This window comes from Coregonus clupeaformis, chromosome 13 (genome assembly GCF_020615455.1).
Source record: "Coregonus clupeaformis isolate EN_2021a chromosome 13, ASM2061545v1, whole genome shotgun sequence".
Classification (NCBI taxonomy): domain Eukaryota; kingdom Metazoa; phylum Chordata; class Actinopteri; order Salmoniformes; family Salmonidae; genus Coregonus; species Coregonus clupeaformis.
The window spans coordinates 30,995,677-31,018,410 of NC_059204.1; the positions used below are offsets into that span (position 1 = coordinate 30,995,677).

At 44.7% G+C, this 22,734-nt stretch overlaps 1 protein-coding gene across 1 annotated transcript in view; it reads right to left on the bottom strand.

Annotated features, from left to right (window-relative positions):
- Window positions 1-5,822: 5,822 nt before the first annotated feature.
- Window positions 5,823-22,734, bottom strand: part of LOC121580113 (trans-Golgi network integral membrane protein 2-like) — a 36,210-nt gene continuing 19,298 nt past the window's right edge. The window contains exons 2-4 of the mRNA XM_041895166.2: window positions 15,219-15,352; window positions 10,150-11,117; window positions 5,823-5,957 (exon numbers count right to left, since the gene is read on the bottom strand). Coding sequence (XP_041751100.2) covers window positions 5,823-5,957; window positions 10,150-11,117; window positions 15,219-15,352 — 1,237 coding nt within the window. The remainder of the gene's footprint in view (window positions 5,958-10,149; window positions 11,118-15,218; window positions 15,353-22,734) is intronic.

Below are 22,734 nucleotides of genomic sequence, written 5' to 3' on the forward strand. Positions count from 1 at the left end.
TAACAAAATGTGGAAAAAGTCAACTTTCCGAAGGCACTGTACCTATAAATACACAGACAAAAAACTGCACCTCATCATCAGAGACTGAAGGGAATATCAAAGTAGCATATAAAACCATGAGAAGAAGTTAGTCTGAGAGATTGGGACGGAGCTAGCAAGACAGAGAGAAAGGAGCTAATACACTATCCTGAGAGGACGGAAGGAGAGAAGTAAATCAGAGAGCTGCTGCCAAATACATAGAGTTAAGGCAGCTAACATAGTAGGTCTGAGAGAACCAAGCGGACAGACACTGTATGGCTTAGCATGGGATAGTAGCTGGAGGCGGGGAGAAGCACACACACACAATTAATGTTTAATCAATCATCTGAGAGCTGGAGGCAACTGGCCCAACATGCTTATTATCAGTATGGAGAGGGGGATGCTTATATGTAAGAGCTACTGAAGAAGACATGACATGTGACAGGTGTTTAACAGATTATGGGTTATAATCTAACTGTTTGATCATCTTAAATTTAACTAACTAATGACACAGCCTCTGACACAGCCTCTGAGCTAACAGTTTGTTAGAGGAGGAGGAGGAGGAGGAGGAAGAGGAGGAGGAAGAAGAGGAGAAGGAGGGTTTTAGAGGAAGGGAGGTGCTTTGATGGTGAGTGAGTAATGAAGGGGAGGATGACAACAGAATGAGAGAAGTGAGAGAGGCCCCAGGGGAACGGGCCCCTGAGAGAAGAAGGCAAGCAGTCTTCAAGGGGAGGATGACAACAGAATGAGAGAAGTGAGGGAGGCCCCAGGGAAACGGGCCCCTCAGAGAAGAAGGCAGGCAGTCTTCAAGGGGAGGATGACAACAGAATGAGAGAAGTGAGGGAGGCCCCAGGGGAACGGGCCCCTCAGAGAAGAAGGCAGGCAGTCTTCAAGGGGAGGATGACAACAGAATGAGAGAAGTGAGGGAGGCCCCAGACATGTGTGGCGTTTACCAACAAGAGGTAATCCAAGAGTCAACACTGTACACTGTAGGCTTTCCCTATTCCCAGAAAGAAACTCAGGACAGTAAAGCTATAGTCAATATTAAAATAACACACCCAGATCAAACGGGGCAAACAGGACTAGACAGTCTAGACAGAGTGGACTATGCCGCCCGGGTGACTTTTAGTTTGAAAGCAGGGACAGGAAATTAAAAGTCTCAGTCAAGTAATTAGAAAGGGTAGAGGAGGTCAGATATGTTCATCTTACTGCATACTACTGACCAATGAAAAGGCAATTGTCACATTTTGTGGTAGGGATACTTGTTAAGTTAATTTGCCATAAATTAAGGTAAATACCACTTCCTGTGGAGCATCAACCAATAGTAGGCCTTAAAAAGTCTCACACAATATGAAAATTCATTATGAAGAACTTGAATCAAAAATAAGAATCCATTAGGAGACAGGTCTCTGTGAACTGAAACAACATTTTGACGACATGAAGAAAATATACTGGTAAAGAAGAAAGAAATGAGGTATGACACCTGCATTCACACATTGGTCCACAAATATCCTTGTGTTGCCAAATCATATTTAACCATCTACATTTGATAAACCTGACTATCTGACTCCATTTGATACCATGTGCAATGAAGTATTATACGTTTAGCTGACTAAGATCAAGAAATGTTAATGAGAAGCGAATGCAAAATGCAAGTGTATTTAATTACTTTGTAAAATGAATTATAACATTATACAAGGCAAAAAGCTTATGTTACATAGCATTCACAATCTAGGCATACAAATCTTAACAGTTACAAGCCAAAGCATGAAAAAATAGATGCCTAATAGGAAATGAGAATTGATCATACAACCGTTCTCCATGGACAGGATACAGGATAAGAGACCGAACAAAGGCACTTCATTCCATTTATAACACAAGGTGTGACACTTTCAAACCAAAACCTACCACCATTGACCCATCAAAAGATTTCAAGTTACAGTAACCTGATCAGCCAAGCCCAATCTCCACAGGGTGTCACAGCATCTGAAGGTCTAAAGGAGACCTAATGCAGATAAGGCAGAGTTCCTAGAGACAATAAAGCCCCTTTTTTATAGGGTAGTTTAGAGTTCACCCTGTACTGACACAAGTTACCACAGAGACCATACATCCATATAGATAGTGTCAGAGTTCTCCTCAGGTGACAAGTTTCTGATAGACACCAAACATTGATGCAATAGTGTTATTCTAACACACATTTCCATAGTCAATTCTCTGGTTACTGTTGGAGAGAGAGAGAGATACATTTGGCCCCTCAGAGGGGGAAGGGCGTACTGGCCCTTAAATCATTGTTCTTTGTGTTTGCCTCATGTTCCTGGGCCATTTGCCATGCAGCCCCAGATGACAGAGAGCACATAAGTTAGGTACATACGTTTGAGGCAGGGCCTACATACAGAAACATACAGCACCTATGAAAATACCATATATCCTAACTATTACCTACAACAGCAACCTTTCTCCAACAGGCTCCGACACAGAGCTAGCTTGTCAATGAGGCACACCTTGACCTCCATGTGAAGATAAAGCAACAGCCAGAACATATACATCTGATATGTGTGCTTTGATAAGTATTGGCTGTATTCCAGGTGTTTTATCTATCTGCGGAGGGAGGCTTGCCCCCCGGTTTCCAGTCCATATATTTCCATAGGAGAAACACCCACTTACCGACTGCAGGCCAAAATATCACAACCAAAATGCCCAATTTCAGCCTTAATCAACCGTCCTGCATGACCTTGACATCCCATGTTTTCAATATCACTGCAGATTTGGGTCCGCATATTTCCAACGCTTTGCAAGTTTGTTTTTCATGTACCCACTATCATGTGCTTTTGTGTAGCAATGGAATATTTGGTTTCACTTCAATTGACAGCGTTGGGTGTTCATGAAATCAACCATGTAAATAAATAAGTACGTTCTACTTACTTACGTGGTTATTAATTAGCCTACTCTGTGCTTGCCAAGTTTTAGGATGATAGGCATATCTATTCAAGCTTAAACAGTTACCAAGTTATTTTATTTTACTCAAGCTGGAAGCTTCCTAGAAGTGCCCTTCTGAATGTTCTCAAACTTAGATGCTGTTTACCCCGTCTCATCATCACTGAGTTGTATGTGTCTCTACTGACATCAAGTGGTGATGTGACCAACTGCAACCTTATCTGTCTATCTATAGAACAGGCCCTTTACCTCATTCAAGACTTACCCACATGACTCATCTCATATCAAGCTCTCTCAGTAATACCATCATCATTCAACAGTTAGTTTAAAAAAATGTGAATGTGTTTTATCATCACATACACTGGATAGGTGCAGTGAAATGTGTTGTTTTACAAGGTCAGCCATAGTAGTAATGAATACAACTAACAGTTTTTTGATGACTCTTACAACCTGCTGTGGAGGTAAATTCATTTAGAAGAAATATAAGAAGAAACAGATATTAACATTTATTTAGTAGAAAATTAAGCATTAGCAAGACAAATAAAAAAAGGGGCCCCATATACAATTGTGCTTTATTGACAAAAGTTTGTAGAATCTCTACAGTTCATCTCAAAGCAGTGTCCACCCACCACAGGCTATATGAAAGCTACACAATACAGTATTTCTGTTCCATGCATGACAACTCCCTCCCATGCTTTAGATTGTCGTGACACCAGAGTGCGCACAGCTCTTGACAGAGCTGAAATCCACCACCTATTTACAACGCTTTAGCCTGGTCCCTGATTTCGTCTGTGTTTACACAGGCAGCCCAATTCTAATATTTTGTTCATTAAAATTGGCCTTTTGAAAAAGATCTGTGAAAAGATCTGATGTGATTGGTCAAAAGACCAATTAGTGGAAAAAATATCAGAATTGGGCTGCCTGTATAGATGCAACCTTTGTGCCCTTTCCAACGCCATTGCTCATTGTCAAGGCAAACATTTTTGTCATGACAATGACTGACAACGAGTTGGCATGTTAGCACAAACAGACTGGCACTCAGGCTACAATGCTTCTTCTCTGTACCGAAAAGACAGTGGAAAATTAACAGCGACTGACAAGTGCATGAGAATTGATAATTCTGGATTCTTGTCACAGGATATGGCATTAGAATTGAAGGCTTGTTAAGGTAACGATGACTGAGTGATTGATGGTGGTTGTTATCGTCGCCTCCAGACTGACTCCCAAATGGTAACCCATTCCCTACACAGTGCACTACTTTTGACCAGAGCCATAGGGCCCTGGTCAAAAGTAGTGAACTACATAAGGAATAGGGTGCCATTAGGGATGCGGACAGAGAGCTGATTGACCTAAGGCCCAACCCTCTTCCTGGTGATCTACCGTCCTGTGGGTTTTCAGTCCAACCCTCTTCCTGGTGATCTACCGTCCTGTGGGTTTTCAGTCCAACCCTCTTCCTGGTGATCTACCGTCCTGTGGGTTTTCAGTCCAACCCTCTTCCTGGTGATCTACCGTCCTGTGGGTTTTCAGTCCAACCCTCTTCCTGGTGATCTACCGTCCTGTGGGTTTTCAGTCCAACCCTCTTCCTGGAGATCTATCGTCCTGTGGGTTTTCAGTCCAACCCTAATTTAACACACCTGATTCTACTTATTAGCTGCTCAACAAGACCTTAACTAGCTGAATCAGATATGCTAAATTAGGGTTGGACTGAAAATCTACAGGATAGTAGATCTCCAGGAAGAGGGTTGGGCAGTCCTGACCGAAGGTAATCTGTGTCGAAGTAGGGCTTTACATGCACATTAGGCCACAGGAAGAGGGCACATTTCCTATAGAAAGAGAATGAACGACCAAACAAATACAAAAGGAGGACCAGCCCTGGGATAAGTGTATAGCACAATCTGGACAACGTGTTAATAAGACCAGTAAAATGCCAGATTATGGAAAAATACAATTACAGGCAAGGGAATAACTGCCACCATATCACAATGTGGTGGTGGGTTCTGTCGTGTCAATAAAAGTCCTCACTTGTCCAATGGATTTAGCGTAAGAAATGACCACAACAAATGTAAATAATTGTCAGTATTTGCTGTATAGACCTTTTTTTATAAAAGTTCTATATTGTGTAGTACAGTGTTTCCCAACTCCGGTCCTCCAGTACCCCCTACACAACATATTTTTGTTATAGCCTGGGACAAAAACATCTGATTAATCTTGTCAAGGGCTTGATGATTAGTTGACAAGTAGAATCAGGTGTGCTTGCCCGGGGCCACAACACAAATATGTACTGTTGGGGGAGTACTGGAGGACCGGAGTTGGGAAACACTGGTAGTTTGCTGTATACCTACAATATTATCTTCTGCAAATGTTTGTGGCTTGAGGGCTTTGAGGCTAACCACTACAAATAGCCTTCATTCCTTGCTGGGCAAACTAGTGACTAACGAGCAAAGTATCACTGGACATATTTATCTTGACATTGATTCTGACAATCTTTACATTCAAATTTTCTGAGTGTGTAATCTGCAACAGAAAATAAATGAGAGCAAAACAATATTTTAAGTGTAGAAGGAAAGTAAGGCTTAAACATGGTGAACGTTTTTCATATAGACCAGTCTCTTTCACCCAAATAAATCATTTCAAACTAAGAGTATGGTTAACAAAACAAAGAAAGTAATATTTCCAGCGTACGTGGATGAACATTGAAAATGTGTAGGCTATCGATTACAGAGTTGAAGTACCATCAAACTCCTGCCTGCCCAGGATTGTCCTGAAGCAAGTGGAAGTGGGGCAAGCTTGTGGGCAAGCGAACATTTCAACAAAGCAGCTGGAAACAGGTTTGTTCAATTCAGTTCAGTCTTTTCAACTTCCTTCTCTGCTCAGAAAATGTAATCTTGAGTCATCTTGAGGGAAGGCATGGCATCGTTGACATTCTGGTCCAGCCGATGGTACTCCACATTTTTGCGAGAGCACAGGCCGTCCCTCCAGCGCCGACTCTGGGCCAGGAGGAAGATCTGGAGAGAAGGGATATTCAAGTTGACCTTTAACCTTTCGAAATTGTAACCCGGGCCAGTATTCATAAAGCATCTCAGTTGCAGCGCCGATCTAGGATCAGGTCCCTTCTGTCAATGTAATCATATTCTAAAAGGCAAAAATTATCCTAGATTAAAAAGGGGTGTGAATGGGGATTCCCCACGCTAACAATGTGGCTTGGCTACCCATTAGGGAAATGAAGACTCAATAGCCTAACTGCAAAAGGAGGCTATATAATCATCATAATACACAATTATGTGTGAAAAAGTGTGGGAATTTGTGTTTAAAGTGACCATTTCAAGACAAAGCCTAACTGAAGAAAACCAACCCAAATATGTTTTAGAATAGTCATGTTTGGTCCTTCCTAATACAGAGATAGAATACGTGCTTCTCCTTACATCTCCTGCCGTTGTGCAGGTTAAGCAAAGTGGCTACCCACTGCTTCAGCCTCTCCAACCTAATGTGTACAGTGCATTTGGAAAGTATTCAGACCCCTTGATTTTTTCCACTTTGTTACGTTAGTCTTATTTTAAAATGGATTAAATAAAATGTTTTCCTCAATCTACACACAACACCCCATAATGACAAAGCGAAAAAAGGTTTAGAAATGTTTGCAAATTTATTGAAAATAACACAGAAATACCTTATGTACATAAGTATTAAGACCCTTTGCAATGAGACTCGAAATTGAGCTCAGGTGCGTCCTGTTTCCATTGATCATCCTTGAGATGTTTCTACAACTTGGAGTCCACCTGTGGTAAATTCAATTGACTTGTAAAGGCACACACGTCTTTATAAGGTCCAACAGTTGACAGTGCATGTCAGAGCAAAAACCAAGCTGTGAGGTCGAAGGAATTGTCTGTAGAGCTCCGAGACAGGATTGTCTCGGAGCTCTATTTCTGCAGCATTGAAGGTCCCCAAAAACACAGTGGCCTCCATCAATCTTAAATGGAAGAAGTTTGGAACCACCAAGACTCTTCCTAGAGCTGGCCGCCCTGCCAAACTGAGCAATCGGGGGAGAAGGGCCTTGGTCAGGGAGGTGACCAAGAACCCGATGGTCACTCTGACAGAGCTCCAGAGTTCCTCTGTGGAGATGGGAGAATCTTCCAGAAGGACAACCATCTCTGCAGCACTCCACCAATCAGGCCTTTATGGTAGAGTGGCCAGACGGAAGCCACTCCTCAGTAAATGGCACATGACAGCCTGCTTAGTTTGCCAAAACAGCACCTAAATACTCAGACCATGAGAAACAAGATTCTCTCGTCTGATGAAACCAAGATTGAACTCTTTGGCCTGAATGCCAAGCGTCACGTCTGGTGGAAGCCTGACACCATCCCTACGGTGAAGCATGGTGGTGGCAGCATCATGCTGTGGGGATGTTTTTCTGCAGCAGGGACTGAGAAACTAGTCAGGATCGAGGGAAAGACGAACGGAGAAAAGTACAGAGAGATCCTTGATGAAAACCTGCTCCAGAGCACTCAGGACCTCAGACTGGGGCGAAGGTTCTCCTTCCAACAGGACAACGACCCTAAGCACACAGCCAAGACAATGCAGGAGTGGCTTCGGGACAAGTCTCTGAATGTCCTTGAGTGGCCCAGCCAGAGCCCGGATTTAAACCCTATCGAATACAGTGGGGGGAAAAAGTATTTAGTCAGCCACCAATTGTGCAAGTTCTCCCACTTAAAAAGATGAGAGAGGCCTGTAATTTTAATCATAGGTACTAGTCAACTATGACAGACAAATTGAGAAAAAAAAATCCAGAAAATCACATTGTAGGATTTTTAATGAATTTCTTTGCAAATTATGGTGGAAAATAAGTATTTGGTCACCTACAAACAAGCAAGATTTCTGGCTCTCACAGACCTGTAACTTCTTCTTTAAGAGGCTCCTCTGTCCTCCACTCGTTACCTGTATTAATGGCACCTGTTTGAACTTGTTATCAGTATAAAAGACACCTGTCCACAACCTCAAACAGTCACACTCCAAACTCCACTATGGCCAAGACCAAAGAGCTGTCAAAGGACACCAGAAACAAAATTGTAGACCTACACCAGGCTGGGAAGACTGAATCTGCAATAGGTAAGCAGCTTGGTTTGAAGAAATCAACTGTGGGAGCAATTATTAGGAAATGGAAGACATACAAGACCACTGATAATCTCCCTCGATCTGGGGCTCCACGCAAGATCTCACGCGAAAATCTTTGGAGGGAGTTGAAAGTCCGTGTTGCCCAGCGACAGCCCCAAAACATCACTGCTCTAGAGGAGATCTGCATGGAGGAATGGGCCAAAATACCAGCAACAGTGTGTGAAAACCTTGTGAAGACTTACAGAAAACGTTTGACCTGTGTCATTGCCAACAAAGGGTATATAACAAAGTATTGAGAAACTTTTGTTATTGACCAAATACTTATTTTCCATCATATAATTTGCTAATAAATTCATAAAAAATCCTACAATGTGATTTTCTGGATTTTTTTTCTCATTTTGTCTGTCATAGTTGACGTGTACCTATGATGAAAATTACAGGCCTCTCTCATCTTTTTAAGTGGGAGAACTTGCACAATTGGTGGTTGACTAAATACTTTTTTCCCCCACTGTATCTCTGGAGACCTGAAAATAGCTGTGCAGTGACACTCCCCATCCAACCTGACAGAGCTTGAGAGGATCTGCAGAGAAGAATGGGAGAAACTCCCTAAATACAGGTGTGCCAAGCTTGTAGTGTCATACCCAAGAAGATTCAAGGCTGTAATCGCTGCCAAAGGTGCTTCAACAAAGTACTGAATAAAGTGTCTGAATACTTATGTAAATGTAATATTTCAGCTTTTTATTTTTAGTACATTTGCAAAAATGTCTAAACCTGTTTTTGCTTTGTCATTATGGGGTATTGTGTGTAGATTGATGAACAAAAAAACAATTTAATCAATTTTAGAATAAGGCTGTAACGTAACAAAATGTGGAAAAAGTCAAGGGGTCTGAATACACTCTATGTACACACACACACAACAAACATATAAAACGCAACATGTAAAGGGTTGGTCCCATGTTCCATGAGCTGAAATAAAAAATCCCAGAAATGTTTCATACGCACAAAAAGCTTATTTCTCTCAAATTGTACACACATGGATTTACATCCCTGTTAGTGAGCATTTCTCCTTTGCCAAGATAATCCATCCACCTGACAGGTGTGGCATATCAAGAAGCTGATTAAACAGCATGATCATTACAAAGGTGCACCTTGTGCCCAGGACAATATAAGGTCACTCTAAAATGTGCAGTTGTCTCACACAACTCAATGCCACAGATGTCTCAAGTTGAGGGAGTGTGCAATTGGCATGCTGACTGCAGGAATGTCCACCAGAGCTGTTGCCAGATAATTTAATGTTAATTTCTCTACCATAAGCCGCCTCCATCGTCATTTTAGAGAATTTGGCAGTACTTCGAACCGCAGACCACGTGTATGGCGTCGTGTGGGCGAGTGGTTTGCTGATGTCCCATGGTGGCAGTGGGGTTATGGTATGCGCAGGCATAAGCTACGGACAATGAACACAATTGCATTTTATCTATGGCAATTTGAATGAACAGAGATACCATGATGAGATCCTGAGGCCCATTGTCGTGCCATTCATCCGCCGCCATCATGTTTCAGCATGATAATGCACGGCCCCATGTCGCAAGGTATGTACACAAATCCAGGAAGCTGAAAATGTCTATGGCCTGCATACTCACCAGACATGTTAACCATTGAGCATGTTTGGAATGCTCTGGATCGGTGTACGACAACGTGTTCCAGTTCCCGCCAATATCCTGGAACTTCGCACAGACATTGAAGAGGAGTGGGACAACATTCCATAGGCCACAATCAACAGCCTGATCTACTCTATGCGAAGGACATATCGTGCTGCATGAGGCAAATGGTCACATCAGATACTACTGGTTTTCTGATCCACACCCCTACCTTTTTTTTTAAGGTATCTGTGACCAACAGATGTGAAATCCATAGTTCAGGGCCCAATGAATTTATTTCAATTGACTGATTTCCTTATATGAACACTAACTCAGTAAAATCTTAGAAATTGTTGCGTTTATATTTTAGTTGAAGCTAGATAGGAGGTAGAGTACACCAGAATACAACTTTGTCTTGTATGGATTAATAAAGTATTCTTCCTCTGCTTACCTTCCTCTTGTTGTGGTAGGTGATGTATACGATGGCCACCAGGAAGGCCAGGATGACCAGGTGGAAGAAGAAGTGAGAGTCCTCATCCTGGATGGTGTAGATGTTGGTGTCCTTCATACGCACATCTATCTTCCCAGCATTCTCTGCTGGTCCGAACACCACCGGGTCATTGTCTGCGTTCACCATGTCTTCCTCCTCCTCGAAGTCTTGGCCGCCAAAGTTCTGGTTCTGGTCCAGAGGGGCCTTAACTGCTGGCCTCGGGTCATAGTCGTCCTCCTCATCAACGTCGTACATGTCAGTCTCTGTCTGGGACTCTAGGTTGTCGTCAAAGTTTTTGATAGAATTGTCCTCTTGCTCATCCTCTGTAGGGTCCACGCGACCGACAAGCTTGGTGTTGGAGGCAGGGCTTGGTTTCTCCAGGGTGGGCTTGGCAGGCTCTGGGGCTTTGACTGTGGTGGTGGAGGTACTGATGGCTGTATCTGCAGCCACGGTAGAGGCAGCAGCAGCATCTGAATCAGTGGGATTGGGAGGTAGTTCTTCAGTCGTCCGTCCTGCTTCTTCATTCAATTTGGTTGTCTTGCCCTTGTCGGCAGTTAATACTTCCTTGCCAACAGTTGTTTTAGCAATAATGGCAGGGGATTCAGCTATAACCTCCCCTTTGGTGGCTGGTGCGACATAAGCTGTTACGCCATCGATAGGTGCATCCTTGATGGGTGTGGTAGCATCCTTGATAGGCGTAGCGCCCTCATTGGGTGTAGCAGCAGTAGCATCTGCTGTTACAGCCTTAATGACTGTTGTATCATCATCATCATCAACCTGGATAAGTGTTGTAGCTTTGTCACTGGTTACTGTGTCTGCCTTGCCAGTGATGACGGCTGTTGCTGCATCCTTGCTGGCGGTTCTCAAAGGCAAGGAGTGATCTGAACCAACAACCCCTGGATCCAGAGATGGTTGAACCGCAACTGGATCTGGAAATGAGAGAAATAGGAATTGAAAACAAACAACCACCACATTCATTTGAACATTTGTTCACATTCCACACTTTGCAAAACAAGTCATTGGCTTTAACCGTTTTGTAGCCTACTGGGGATTTGAAAATAAACATGGTGAAATCTTTAGTTGAACAATGTAGCCAAAATGATATAGGCCTAATCATCAAATTTTACATGATACACACATCTTATCATTCAGTGTCTGATCTGTAATGTTTGTCATAGCTCCATCACTTTGAATGTTTTTGTATTAGATAACCTACTGTTATAGTTTCTCTTTGCCCTCTGAGTTTCATTATACATTTCTCACTGTAAAAATGTGCAATGTACAGTAAATACTAGCTTAATTCATATGCAGTCTAAGTGTACAAGATGTTCAGTCAGGCATCTAATGAGGGGGATGTTTGTTGTAGCTCCTTCCATCGCAATCAATGACACGATTCAACTAGAGTCAACACGATTTTATACTCATGGGACTTTTATAGGCGTCGGCCAAGCTGAGGGTTAAGCTGGGCGGGGTAACTCTTGAGGAATTGTTAATAAGTTAGCGGTCCCCAGGAAGAAAGGGAATATTCATTCCTGAGGCTACTGCCAGCATAAACATTGAATAAATGGGAGACCTTTGTCGCAACGACTGCGTTACACATTAATTTGCGATTAAAAGGAATAGAAAGAGGTCTGAGACTAAACACACCCTCTTTAACTAGTAAATGACTGGGAAGTATCCTCCATCGGCTCTGTATAGGGAGGGACATCCCAATAATACGCAACGTCTATTCAATGTCCCCAAGTCGGACGATTTCTTCCCTCTTGCAATCTCTGTCATTGCATTGCAATCTCTCCTATGTCTACATTAAACACTGCTCTCCTCACGCGTTAAACTCCGCTGTAGAATGACACCTCAGATGGCCCCTTTCTATCTGTAACTCAAACTATGGGGCAAACCCAGCATCTCCTCACACACACAGTGAATGGGCTACTGTTGGGAATTATTAGAGTTCTCTCAGAGAAGAACACCGTTATGGATATTGGATAGCATGCAATGTCAATTTGGATGCATGTAAAATAGGCCACATGGGTTAGCTTTCCCTGAATGTGGCATCATGCAATGTTCCTAAGAAAAACTCGGAACAGCTCGGCTATGGCACACAAAGGCAAACATAGACTGGCTATATGACACGATAAAGGCCAGAGATGTAGTGTTCTACAAGATGTGATGAAATATGATCTTCTCAAAATATGATTTTTGTAAGTCACTTTCAGAAGGCAATAAGGAGGCTATTGGAAAAGTATTCCCATGAAGACAAGCTTTATATCAATCTCAAATACAACATTGTCAAGTCAAACATTAAGAAATATGTATAAGTAGGCCTATAGCTAGTTTGATAAGGTAATATTTTTGTTGACATTTTCTTGTTGGGACATTTCTTGTCTAGCGTCTTCTTTTAGAGAACAGTGAGCCCATTTCACTGACAGGATGCTTATTATTTCAGATATATGGTGAGGGACACCTGGTCGGACAGTCCCTCTCTCTCACACTTGAAATTAGAGTCCAAGGCACACAGGCTAGCTCGCTAACACTGAAGAGCGTAATCTATTGTGGCTATTCTAAACACTAATCCAGTGTGCTACTAGCTAGCTAACTACCTCTGTGGCTGGGATTCCATTTTTAATCCCTTTCTTGCACGCTCCAAACCCAACAATGCAGTAATCAATATCAATGTAGTACTAACAAAACAAATGTAGAACAAAAACACACGAGAAATTAAATAAATTACACGAGAAATGAAATAAATAACACGAGAAGTAAGCTAGCCTATATACAGGGTCAGTACCATATTTACAATGTGCAGGGATACTGGAGTGATAAAGGTAGATACAGTGCATTCGGAAAGTATTCAGACCCCTTGACTTTTTCCACATTCTGTTCTGTTACAGCCTTAATACAAAATGGATTAAATAGTTTTTCCCCCTCAAATCTACACACAATACCCCATAATGACAAAGCAAAAACAGGTTTAGACATTTTTGCACACAAACAAAATGAAAATATCACATTTACATAAGTATTCAGAAATGTTCCAACTCAGTACTTTGTTGAAGCACCTTTGGCACCGATTATATCCTCAAGTCTTCTTGGGTATGACGCTACAAGCTTGGCACACCTGTATTTGGAGAGTTTCTCCCATTATTCTCTGCAGATCCTCTCAAGCTCTGTCAGGTTGGATGGGGAGCGTCTCTGCACAGCTATTTTCAGGTCTCTCCAGAGATGTTCGATCAGGTCCAAGTCCGGGCTCAGGCTGGGCCACTCAAGGACATTGAGACTTTTCCCGAAGCCACTCCTGCGTTGTCTTGGCTGTGCGCTTAGGGTCGTTGGAAGGTGAACATTCGCCCCAGTCTGAGGTCCTAAGCGCTCTGGAGCAGGTTTTCATCAAGGATCTCTCTGTACTTTTCTCTGTTCATCTTTCCCTTGATCCTGACTAGTCTCCCAATCCCTACCGCTGAAAAACATCACTACAGCATGATGCTGCCACCACCATGCTTCACCGTAGGGATGGTGCCAGGTTTCCTCCAGACGTGACGCTTGGCATTCAGGCCAAAGAGTTCAATCTTGGTTTCATCACACCAGAGAATCTTGTTTATCATGGTCTGAGAGTCTTTAGGTGCCTTTTGGCAAACTCCAAGCGGGCTGTCATGTGCCTTTTACTGAGGAGTGGCTTCCATCTGGCCACACCATAAAGGCCTGATTGGTGGAGTGCTGCAGAGATGGCTGTACTTCTGGAAGGTTCTCCCATCTCCACAAAAGGAACTCTGGAGCTTTGTCAGAGTGACCACCGGGTTCTTGGTCACCTCCCTGACCAAGGCCCTTCTCCCCCGATTGCTCAGTTTAGCCGGGCGGCCAGCTCTAGGAAGACTCTTGGTGGTTCCAAACTTCTTCCATTTAAGAATGATTGAGGCCACGGTCTTCTTGGGGACCTTCAATGCTGCACAACTATTTTGATACCCTTCCCCAGATCTGTGCCTCGACACAATCCTGTCTCTGAGCTTTACGGACAATTCATTCGACCTCATGGCTTGGTTTTTGCTCTGACATGCACTGTCAACAGTGGGACCTTAAATAGACAGGTGTGTGCCTTTACAAATCATGTCCAATCAATTGAATTCACCACAGGTGGACTCCAATCAAGTTGTGGATGATCAATGGAAACAGGATGCACCGGAGCTCAATATAGAGTCTCATAGCAAAGAGTCTGAATACTTATGTAAATCAGGTTTTTGTTTCTTATTTTTAATACATTTGCAAACATTACATGTTTCCGCTTTGTCATTATGGGGTAGTGTGTGTAGATTGATGAGGGAAAACATTTATTTAATAAATAAGGCTGTAACTGTGGAAAAGGTCAAGGGGTCTGAATACTATGTGTGCGTGTGTGTAGAGTCAGTATAAATGTGTGTGCACGTTATGTGTGTGTGAGCAAATAGTGTGTGTGTTAGTGTAGAGTCCGGTGAGTGTGCATAGAGAAGGTGAAAAAATTAAAAAATAAAGTGTCAACTCAGTCCGTGTAGCCATTTTGTTAGCTATTTAGCAGTCTTATGGCTTAGGGATAGAAGCTTTTCAGGAGAGGTTTGGTGCCAGACTTGATGCACCGGTACCGCTCGCTGTGCGGAAGCAGACAGAACGGTCTTTGGCTGGAGTCTAACGATTTTCCGGGCCTTGCTTTCACACCACCTGATTTAGAGGTCCTGGATGGCAGGGAATTCGGCCCCAATGATGTACTGGGCTGTCCGCACCAACCTCTGTAGCGCCATGCGATCGAGGGCGGTGCTGTTGCCATACCAAGCAGTGATGCAGCAAGTCAAGATGCTCTCAAATTGTGCAGCTGTAGAACTTGAGGAATTGAGGGCCCATGCCAACACGCCTTCGCGCGTCTGTGGGGACAACTAATTCGTTAGTGATTTGGACACCGAGGAACATGAAGCTCTTGACCCCCTCCACTGCAGCCCAGTCGATGTGGATGGGAGCGTGCTCGATCCCCGCCCCCAGTAGTCCACGATCAGCTCCTTGGTCTTACTGACGTTGAGGGAGAGGTTGGTCACTGACGACCTCCCTGTAGGCTGTCTCATCATCGCCAGCGATAAGGCCTACCACCATCATGTTGTCAGCAAACTTGATGATGGTGTTTGAGACGTGCGTCGCCACGCAGTCGTGGCTGAACAGGGAGTACAGGAGGGGACTAAGCACACACCTCTGTGGGGCCCCCGTGTTGCGGTACAGTGTGGCAGAGGGGATGTTGCCTAGCCTCACCACCTGGGGTCAGCCCTTCAGGAAGTCCAAGATCCAGTTGCAGAGGGAGGTGTTCAGTCCCAGGGTCTTAAGCTTGGAGGGGGCAATGGTATTGAACGCTGAGCTGTAGTCAATGAACAGCATTCTCACCACAGGAGACTGCTGGGGGGAAGACGGCTCATAATAATGGCTGGAATGGAGTGAATGAAATGGTATCATTTCGTTTTGATTTTTTCTGATCCAGCCGTTACTAGGAGCCTGTCCTCCCCAATTAAGGTGCCACCGGCTGCCTGGGATTGTCACATAGGTATTTTTGTTATCTAGGTGGGTGAGGGCAGTGTGGAGTGCAATTGAGATTGCGTCGTCTATGAATCTGTTGGGGCGGTATGCAAATTGGAGTGGTTCTAGGATGTCTGGGATGATGGAGTTGATGTGTGCCATAACCAGCCTTTCAAAATCACTTCATGATTACTTAAACTCCCTCAACTAGCCGGTGCCCCCGCACATTGACTCTGCACCGGTACCCCCCTGTATATATAGCCTCCCTACTGTTATTTTATTTTACTTCTGCTCTTTTTTTCTCAACACTTTTTTTGTTGTTGTTTTATTTTACTTTTTTATTAAAAATAAATGCACTGTTGGTTAAGGGCTGTAAGTAAGCATTTCACTGTAATGTCTGCACCTGTTGTATTCGGCGCATGTGGCCAATAACATTTGATTTGATTTGATACAGGTCGGTAGTCATTGTAGGATGAAGCCTTATAGTGTTGGGAACAGGAATGATGGTGGTCAGTTTAAGACGTGGGGATTAAAGACTGGGACAAGGAGAGGTTGAAAATAACCATGAATTAGGCTTGGGCGATATACCGTTTATACTGTATTTCGAAATACCGACAGTATGATTTTCAATACTTTTTTTGGGGTGCTGTTGGGGCACCCCGGCCTCGCAGGGGCTGCATGATACAGCACTGCTTATTAGCTGTAAGTTAAATATAACTATAACAAATCTAAGATGTGTCAAATAAATATCAAGCTCAGGGCTCCAGCTATGCATTTGGTTTGCAAACTTTCTAGCTAAATGGCTAGATGTCAAGATCAAGCTTCTTGGTTACAGCAGAGAAATTCATCCCCTCCTGGATCAAGAATTCTGTTGCCTAAATTGTTTGTGTGCACATTCGGTAATCTGCGATAGCCCTGTGTGCGGTAGCCCTGTCCGCGGTAGCCCTGTCCTTTAGTTTAGCGCCAACCGTGGTGTTTTACCTAGGATTTCTCGACAGGAGGAGGTTGTCGGGTGAGGTCGTCGGGTAAGCTTGGTTTTATACATAGTTTGGGCTTTGTCGAGTAAGGCTTAACTATGTATTTAGATTGTAGTTAGGTATTGCAGTTAGGTATTGTAGGTAGTTATCGTGGGTTGTTGTATGTAATTATTGTAGGTTAGTATTGAGCCCGGTGTAGCACGAAGCTAGCTGGCTAACCCACTACCTAGCGGGTAGCTACTGGTAACTATTAGCAACGGTATAGTTGTTTCACGCCTGAGAGTGCCTGTAATTACGCCAGCTGGCTGCCTACAATAATTACATACAATATTTGCCTACCATTCAGCTGTTTTCTAACCTCATTGTCTGAACCGTTAACGTTAGGTAGTAAGTGGCTACTGTGCTTGAAATTTAGCTAGCTTGTTGCTACCTGGATAGCAACTAGTAAACAATAGCTGGAACGACCTGGCGAACAGACGCGAACTGGCTGAGTCAATTCAGTGGCTAGCTTTGCACTTGGCTAGCTAACAGTAGCTGCTAGGGGTAAGTCATAACCTACATTTGTGTTTTATTTTTACATATTGGTAGCTAGAGTCGTTCAAGGAATTCGGGACATGGGTGACTAGTTAACATTAGTTTTGCTCTCTCTGTGTGTTTGTGCCGTGAAAGGAGGGGTTTCTTCTTTGTCTGAAAGCAATGGCTAGCTAGTATGCTAACTATTCTAGCTTACTAACTGGCTGAATAAGTTGACGACGGACTCGCTCAAGCTGTCGGGACCAACACACAACGTTAGACACCGACACGGACGATCTGCTTGGCGTGTTGACACACTGGTGGTTTGTTGTGGCCGAGTATTGGTGCTAAACCGTGTTGTTGGAGTCCGGCATGCTAGCTGGCTGTGGCGTCTTATGACTAGGTGCCCTGGACGATTTTCACGGAAGAATACTGTACCTAGTTAGCTAGCTGAATAAACTAAGTTAGTCTATTCCTAGAAAACATTGAACCGCTGTAGTTTACAACAATTATAGTTTCTGAGGTGGAAGTTGGGAGAGTTATAGTTGGGTGTTGTGGTGAGGGAGGCCCCGCTCTCTCCTTTCCCAGATGTTTAGTTCATTTCATTCCGATCTCCTTTTGCATTATTGTAGCCATTTTCTGCAGCCTGTCAACTATGCCTCTGCCTATCCCTGTTCTCTCCTCTCCGCACAGGCTATACAAACGCCTCACACCGCGTGGCTGCTGCCTCTCTAACCTGGTGGTCCCTGCACGCACCACCCACGTGGAGTTCCAGGTCTCAGGCAGCCTCTGGAACTGCCGTTCTGCTGCCAACAAGGCAGAGTTCATCTCAGCCTATGCTACCCTCCAGTCCCTCGACTTCTTGGCGCTGACATGGATTACCACTGAAAACACTGCTACTCCTACTGCTCTCTCCTCGTCTGACCATGTGTTCTCGCATACCCCGAGAGCATCTGGTCAGCGGGGTGGTGGCACAGGAATCCTCATCTCCCCCAAATGGACATTCTCTATTTTTCCCCTGACCCATCTGTCTATCTCCTCATTTGAATTCCATGCTGTCACAGTCACTAGCCCATTTAAGCTTAATATCCTTGTCATCTATCGCCCTCCAGGTTCCCTTGGAGAGTTCATCAATGAGCTTGATGCCTTGATAAGTTCCTTTCCTGAGGATGGCTCACCCCTCACAGTTCTGGGGGACTTCAACCTCCCTACGTCTACCTTTGACTCATTTCTCTCTGCCTCCTTCTTTCCACTCCTCTCCTCTTTGACCTCACCCTCTCACCATCCCCCCTACTCACAAGGCAGGCAATATGCTTGACCTCATCTTTACTAGATGCTGTTCTTCTACTAATCTCACTGCAACTCCCCTCCATGTCTCCGACCACTACTTTGTATCCTTTTCTCTCTCGCTCTCCTCCAACACTACTCACTATGCCCCTACTCAGATGGTAATGCGCCGTCGCAACCTTCGCTTCTCTCTCTCCCGCTACTCTCTCCTCTTCCATCCTATCATCTCTTCCCTCTGCTCAATCCTTCTCCCTCCAATCTCCTGATTCTGCCTCCTCAACCCTCCTCTCCTCCCTTTCTGCATCCTTTGACTCTCTATGTCCCCTATCCTCCCGGCCGGCTCGGTCCTCCCCTCCTGCTCCGTGGCTTGACGACTCATTGCGAGCTCACAGAACAGGGCTCGGGCAGCCGAGCGGAAATGGAGGAAAAGTAGACTCCCCTGCGGACCTGGCATCTTTCACTCCCTCCTCTCTACATTTTCTTCATCTGTTTCTGCTGCTAAGGCCACTTTCTACCACTCTAAATTCCAAGCATCTGCCTCTAACCCTAGGAAGCTCTTTGCCACATTCTCCTCCCTGCTGAATCCTCCTCCCCTCCCCCCTCCTCCCTCTCTGTGGATGACTTCGTCAACCATTTTGAAAAGAAGGTTGACGACATCCGATCCTCGTTTGTTAAGTCAAATGACACTGCTGGTCCTGCTCACACTGCCCTACCCTATGCTTTGACTTCTTTCTCCCCTCTCTCTCCAGATAAAATCTTGCGTCTTGTGATGGCCGGCCGCCCAACAACCTGCCCGCTTGACCCTATCCCCTCCTCTCTTCTCCAGACCATCTCCGGTGACCTTCTCCCTTACCTCACTGATCAACTCATCCTTGACCGCTGGCTATGTCCCTTCCGTCTTCAAGAGAGCGAGTGTTGCACCCCTTCTCAAAAAACCAACACTCGATCCCTCTGATGTCAACAACTACAGACCAGTATCCCTTCTTTCTTTTCTCTCCAAAACTATTGAGCGTGCCGTCTTTAGCCAACTCTCTTGCTATCTCTCTCAGAATGACCTTCTTGATCCAAACCAGTCAGGTTTCAAGACTGGTCAAGACTTTGATACTGTGAACCATCAGATCCTCCTCTCCACCCTCTCCGAGCTGGGCATCTCCGGCGCGGCTCACTCTTGGATTGCGTCCTACCTGACCGGTCGCTCCTACCAGGTGGCGTGGCGAGAAGCTGTCTCCGCACCACATGCTCTCACCACTGGTGTCCCCCAGGGCTCAGTTCTAGGCCCTCTCCTATTCTCGCTATACACCAAGTCACTTGGCTCCGTCATATCCTCACAGGCCTCTCCTATCATTGCTACGCAGACGACACACAACTAATCTTCTCCTTTCCCCCTTCTGATAACCAGGTGGCGAATCGCATCTCTGCATGTCTGGCAGCCATATCAGTATGGATGACGGATCACCACCTCAAGCTGAACCTTGGCAAGACGGAGCTGCTCTTCCTCCCGGGGAAGGACTGCCCGTTCCATGATCTCGCCATCACGGTTGACAACTCCGTTGTGTCCTCCTCCCAGAGTGCGAAGAGCCTTGGCGTGACCCTGGACAACACCCTGTCGTTCTCCGCTAACATCAAGGCGGTGACCCGATCCTGTAGGTTCATGTCATGCTCTACAACATTCGGAGAGTACGACCCTGCCTTACACAGGAAGCGGCACAGGTCCTAATCCAGGCACTTGTCAACTCCCGTCTGGATTACTGCAACTCGCTGTTGGCTGGGCTCCCTGCCTGTGCCATTAAACCCCTACAACTCATCCAGAATGCCGCAGCCCGTCTGGTGTTCAACCTTCCCAAGTTCTCTCACGTCACCCCGCTCCTCGCACACTACACTGGCTTCCAGTTGAAGCTCGCATCTGCTACAAGACCATGGTGCTTGCCTACGGAGCTGTGAGGGGAACGGCACCTCCGTACCTTCAGGCTCTGATCAGTCCCTACACCCAAACGAGGGCATTGCATTCATCCACCTCTGGCCTGCTGGCTCCCCTACCTCTGCTGAAGCACAGTTCCCGCTCAGCCCAGTCAAAACTGTTCGCTGCTCTGGCACCCCAATGGTGGAACAAGCTCCCTCACGACGCCAGGACAGCGGAGTCACTCACCACCTTCCGGAGACATTTGAAACCCCACCTCTTTAAGGAACACCTGGGATAGGATAAAGTAATCCTTCTACCCCCCCTTACTCCACCCCCCCAAAAAAATAATTGTAAAGTGGTTATCCCACTGGCTATAAGGTGAATGCACCAATTTGTAAGTCGCTCTGGATAAGAGCGTCTGCTAAATGACGTAAATATAAATGTAAATGTGTTAATCCAGGGCTTTTGATTGGGGAAGCAGCAAACCATTACTGTGGGGACAGCGTCAGCGATGCATTTCCTAATGAAGCCGGTGACGGAGGGAGTTAGCTCGATGTTATCTCCAGAGTCTCGGAACATATTCAAATCAGGGCTAGCAAAGCAGTCCTGTAGCATAATATCCAACTCTGATTAACATTTCTCAATGGAGCAAGTCACGGGTACTTCCTGTTTGAGCTTCTGCTTGTAAACAGGAAGCAGGAGTACAGAGTCATGATCTGATTTGTCAAATGGGGGACAAAGGAGTAGGGGCTGTTACGGTGATCGTATTACCGCCACACCGGCGGTCACGAGTCATGATGGCAGTCAAATTCCATGTGACCGTTTAGTCACGGTAATTAGGCGTCTCCAAGCTCTGATGCTGCTGATGGTCATTAGTAGCCTACCAAATGTTCTAACTGCCTGGTACTCCGCACTCTATTGTCCCTCTAATCACTCTGACATCAATGCAAATGTCATCGAAAATCTAATCAAACACTTCATGAGAGCCCATGAGCTCATGTTGCGCAACATTTCTATAGGCTATGCAATTGCGTGAGAAAACAGAGCTAGGCCTACGATATTTATTTCTCAATCTTCCTAATATTAAGCACATTGCTTCTTTAAAACAGGAGTATAGCCTACCTGGCTGGCCTGAAAATGAACCACGGAAAAACAGTCCTCCGTTCGCTATTTAAGAGCATAGATGACATGTATTTTTTTCCCCCCGCTGCCCCTGTTTTGAGACAGGTGCATGATAATGATCCATTCTATATCAAAACAAATTTCACACATTATTTAGTATATGTAAAGACAAGATTAAATCAAGAACAGTGTGATGGGTGACAATATTAGCCTATCACTTGTGAATTATATATTATCACTTGTGAATGATGCCCAGCTTAAGGCAAACCGCACATGCTTTTCTTTGCGACTTTTTCAAATCATAGTCGCACACCTCATGTAGCCTAGTCCATAGGCCTATATGTCTTGATAAGGTTTGTATGACAACTAAAGTGGCCAAATAATTTCATCAAATTAAGTACATTAATCCGCTTTACAATGGGTGTAGAGCCTAACTGGCATACATAAGCAGAGCGTGAGTTTCAAGGTTGGGGAAGATAACTTTCACCATAAAAATGCACCTTTATAATAAAAGCATTACATGCATAATCGCATTTGTGGTCACTTTTGAGAATGGTATTTTCCTGCTAATGGAACATTCGTGCTTATAGCCTACTGCTGTGTGCGCATTGCTGCGCTTATAATGTGAAGAATAGCCTAATAGTTAATCAACATTTTAAGCTAAATCTTCATCTGTTGCGTCAGGCTCATTGCTTAAAACAGGTTTTTTGATGCTAGTGGTTGTATTAATTTGGGATCTATCGCATCCCACAACTGTCCCGGACTATGTTTGGAATATTTATTTCCTCGCACAGAATAGGTCAACTTTTGTACTAGTGGGTGATAGTAGATTGACATAGGCTAGTGCTTTTGCTGTTTGTTAGGCTTACTCATCTTGTTGGCTGAGGAAAAGTAAAAGTGGACAGTTCTTCCAATATCTTCAATATGCGCCTCGGAATTGGATAAGGACGCAGCGCAGTTGCGTCCCCGATGTGTCTGTCTTCACTTGTAGCCTGTGAGAAAGACCCGATCACGTGACCAAGCCATGTGAGTTAGAGGAGCTTCGGCACGCAGCGGGGAGAAGGGAATTATAATAATTATATTCAGCCCAAGGGCATAACGGCCACAAAAGGCATGGATTTTTGTAGGGGGATTATGGCCACACAAATGGGATGCAGCCGGGAAAATTGAGGCATTATCAAGTGCTTGTCAAATTGTGAATGAGAGAATGATGGTGTGTACAGCCTGCGC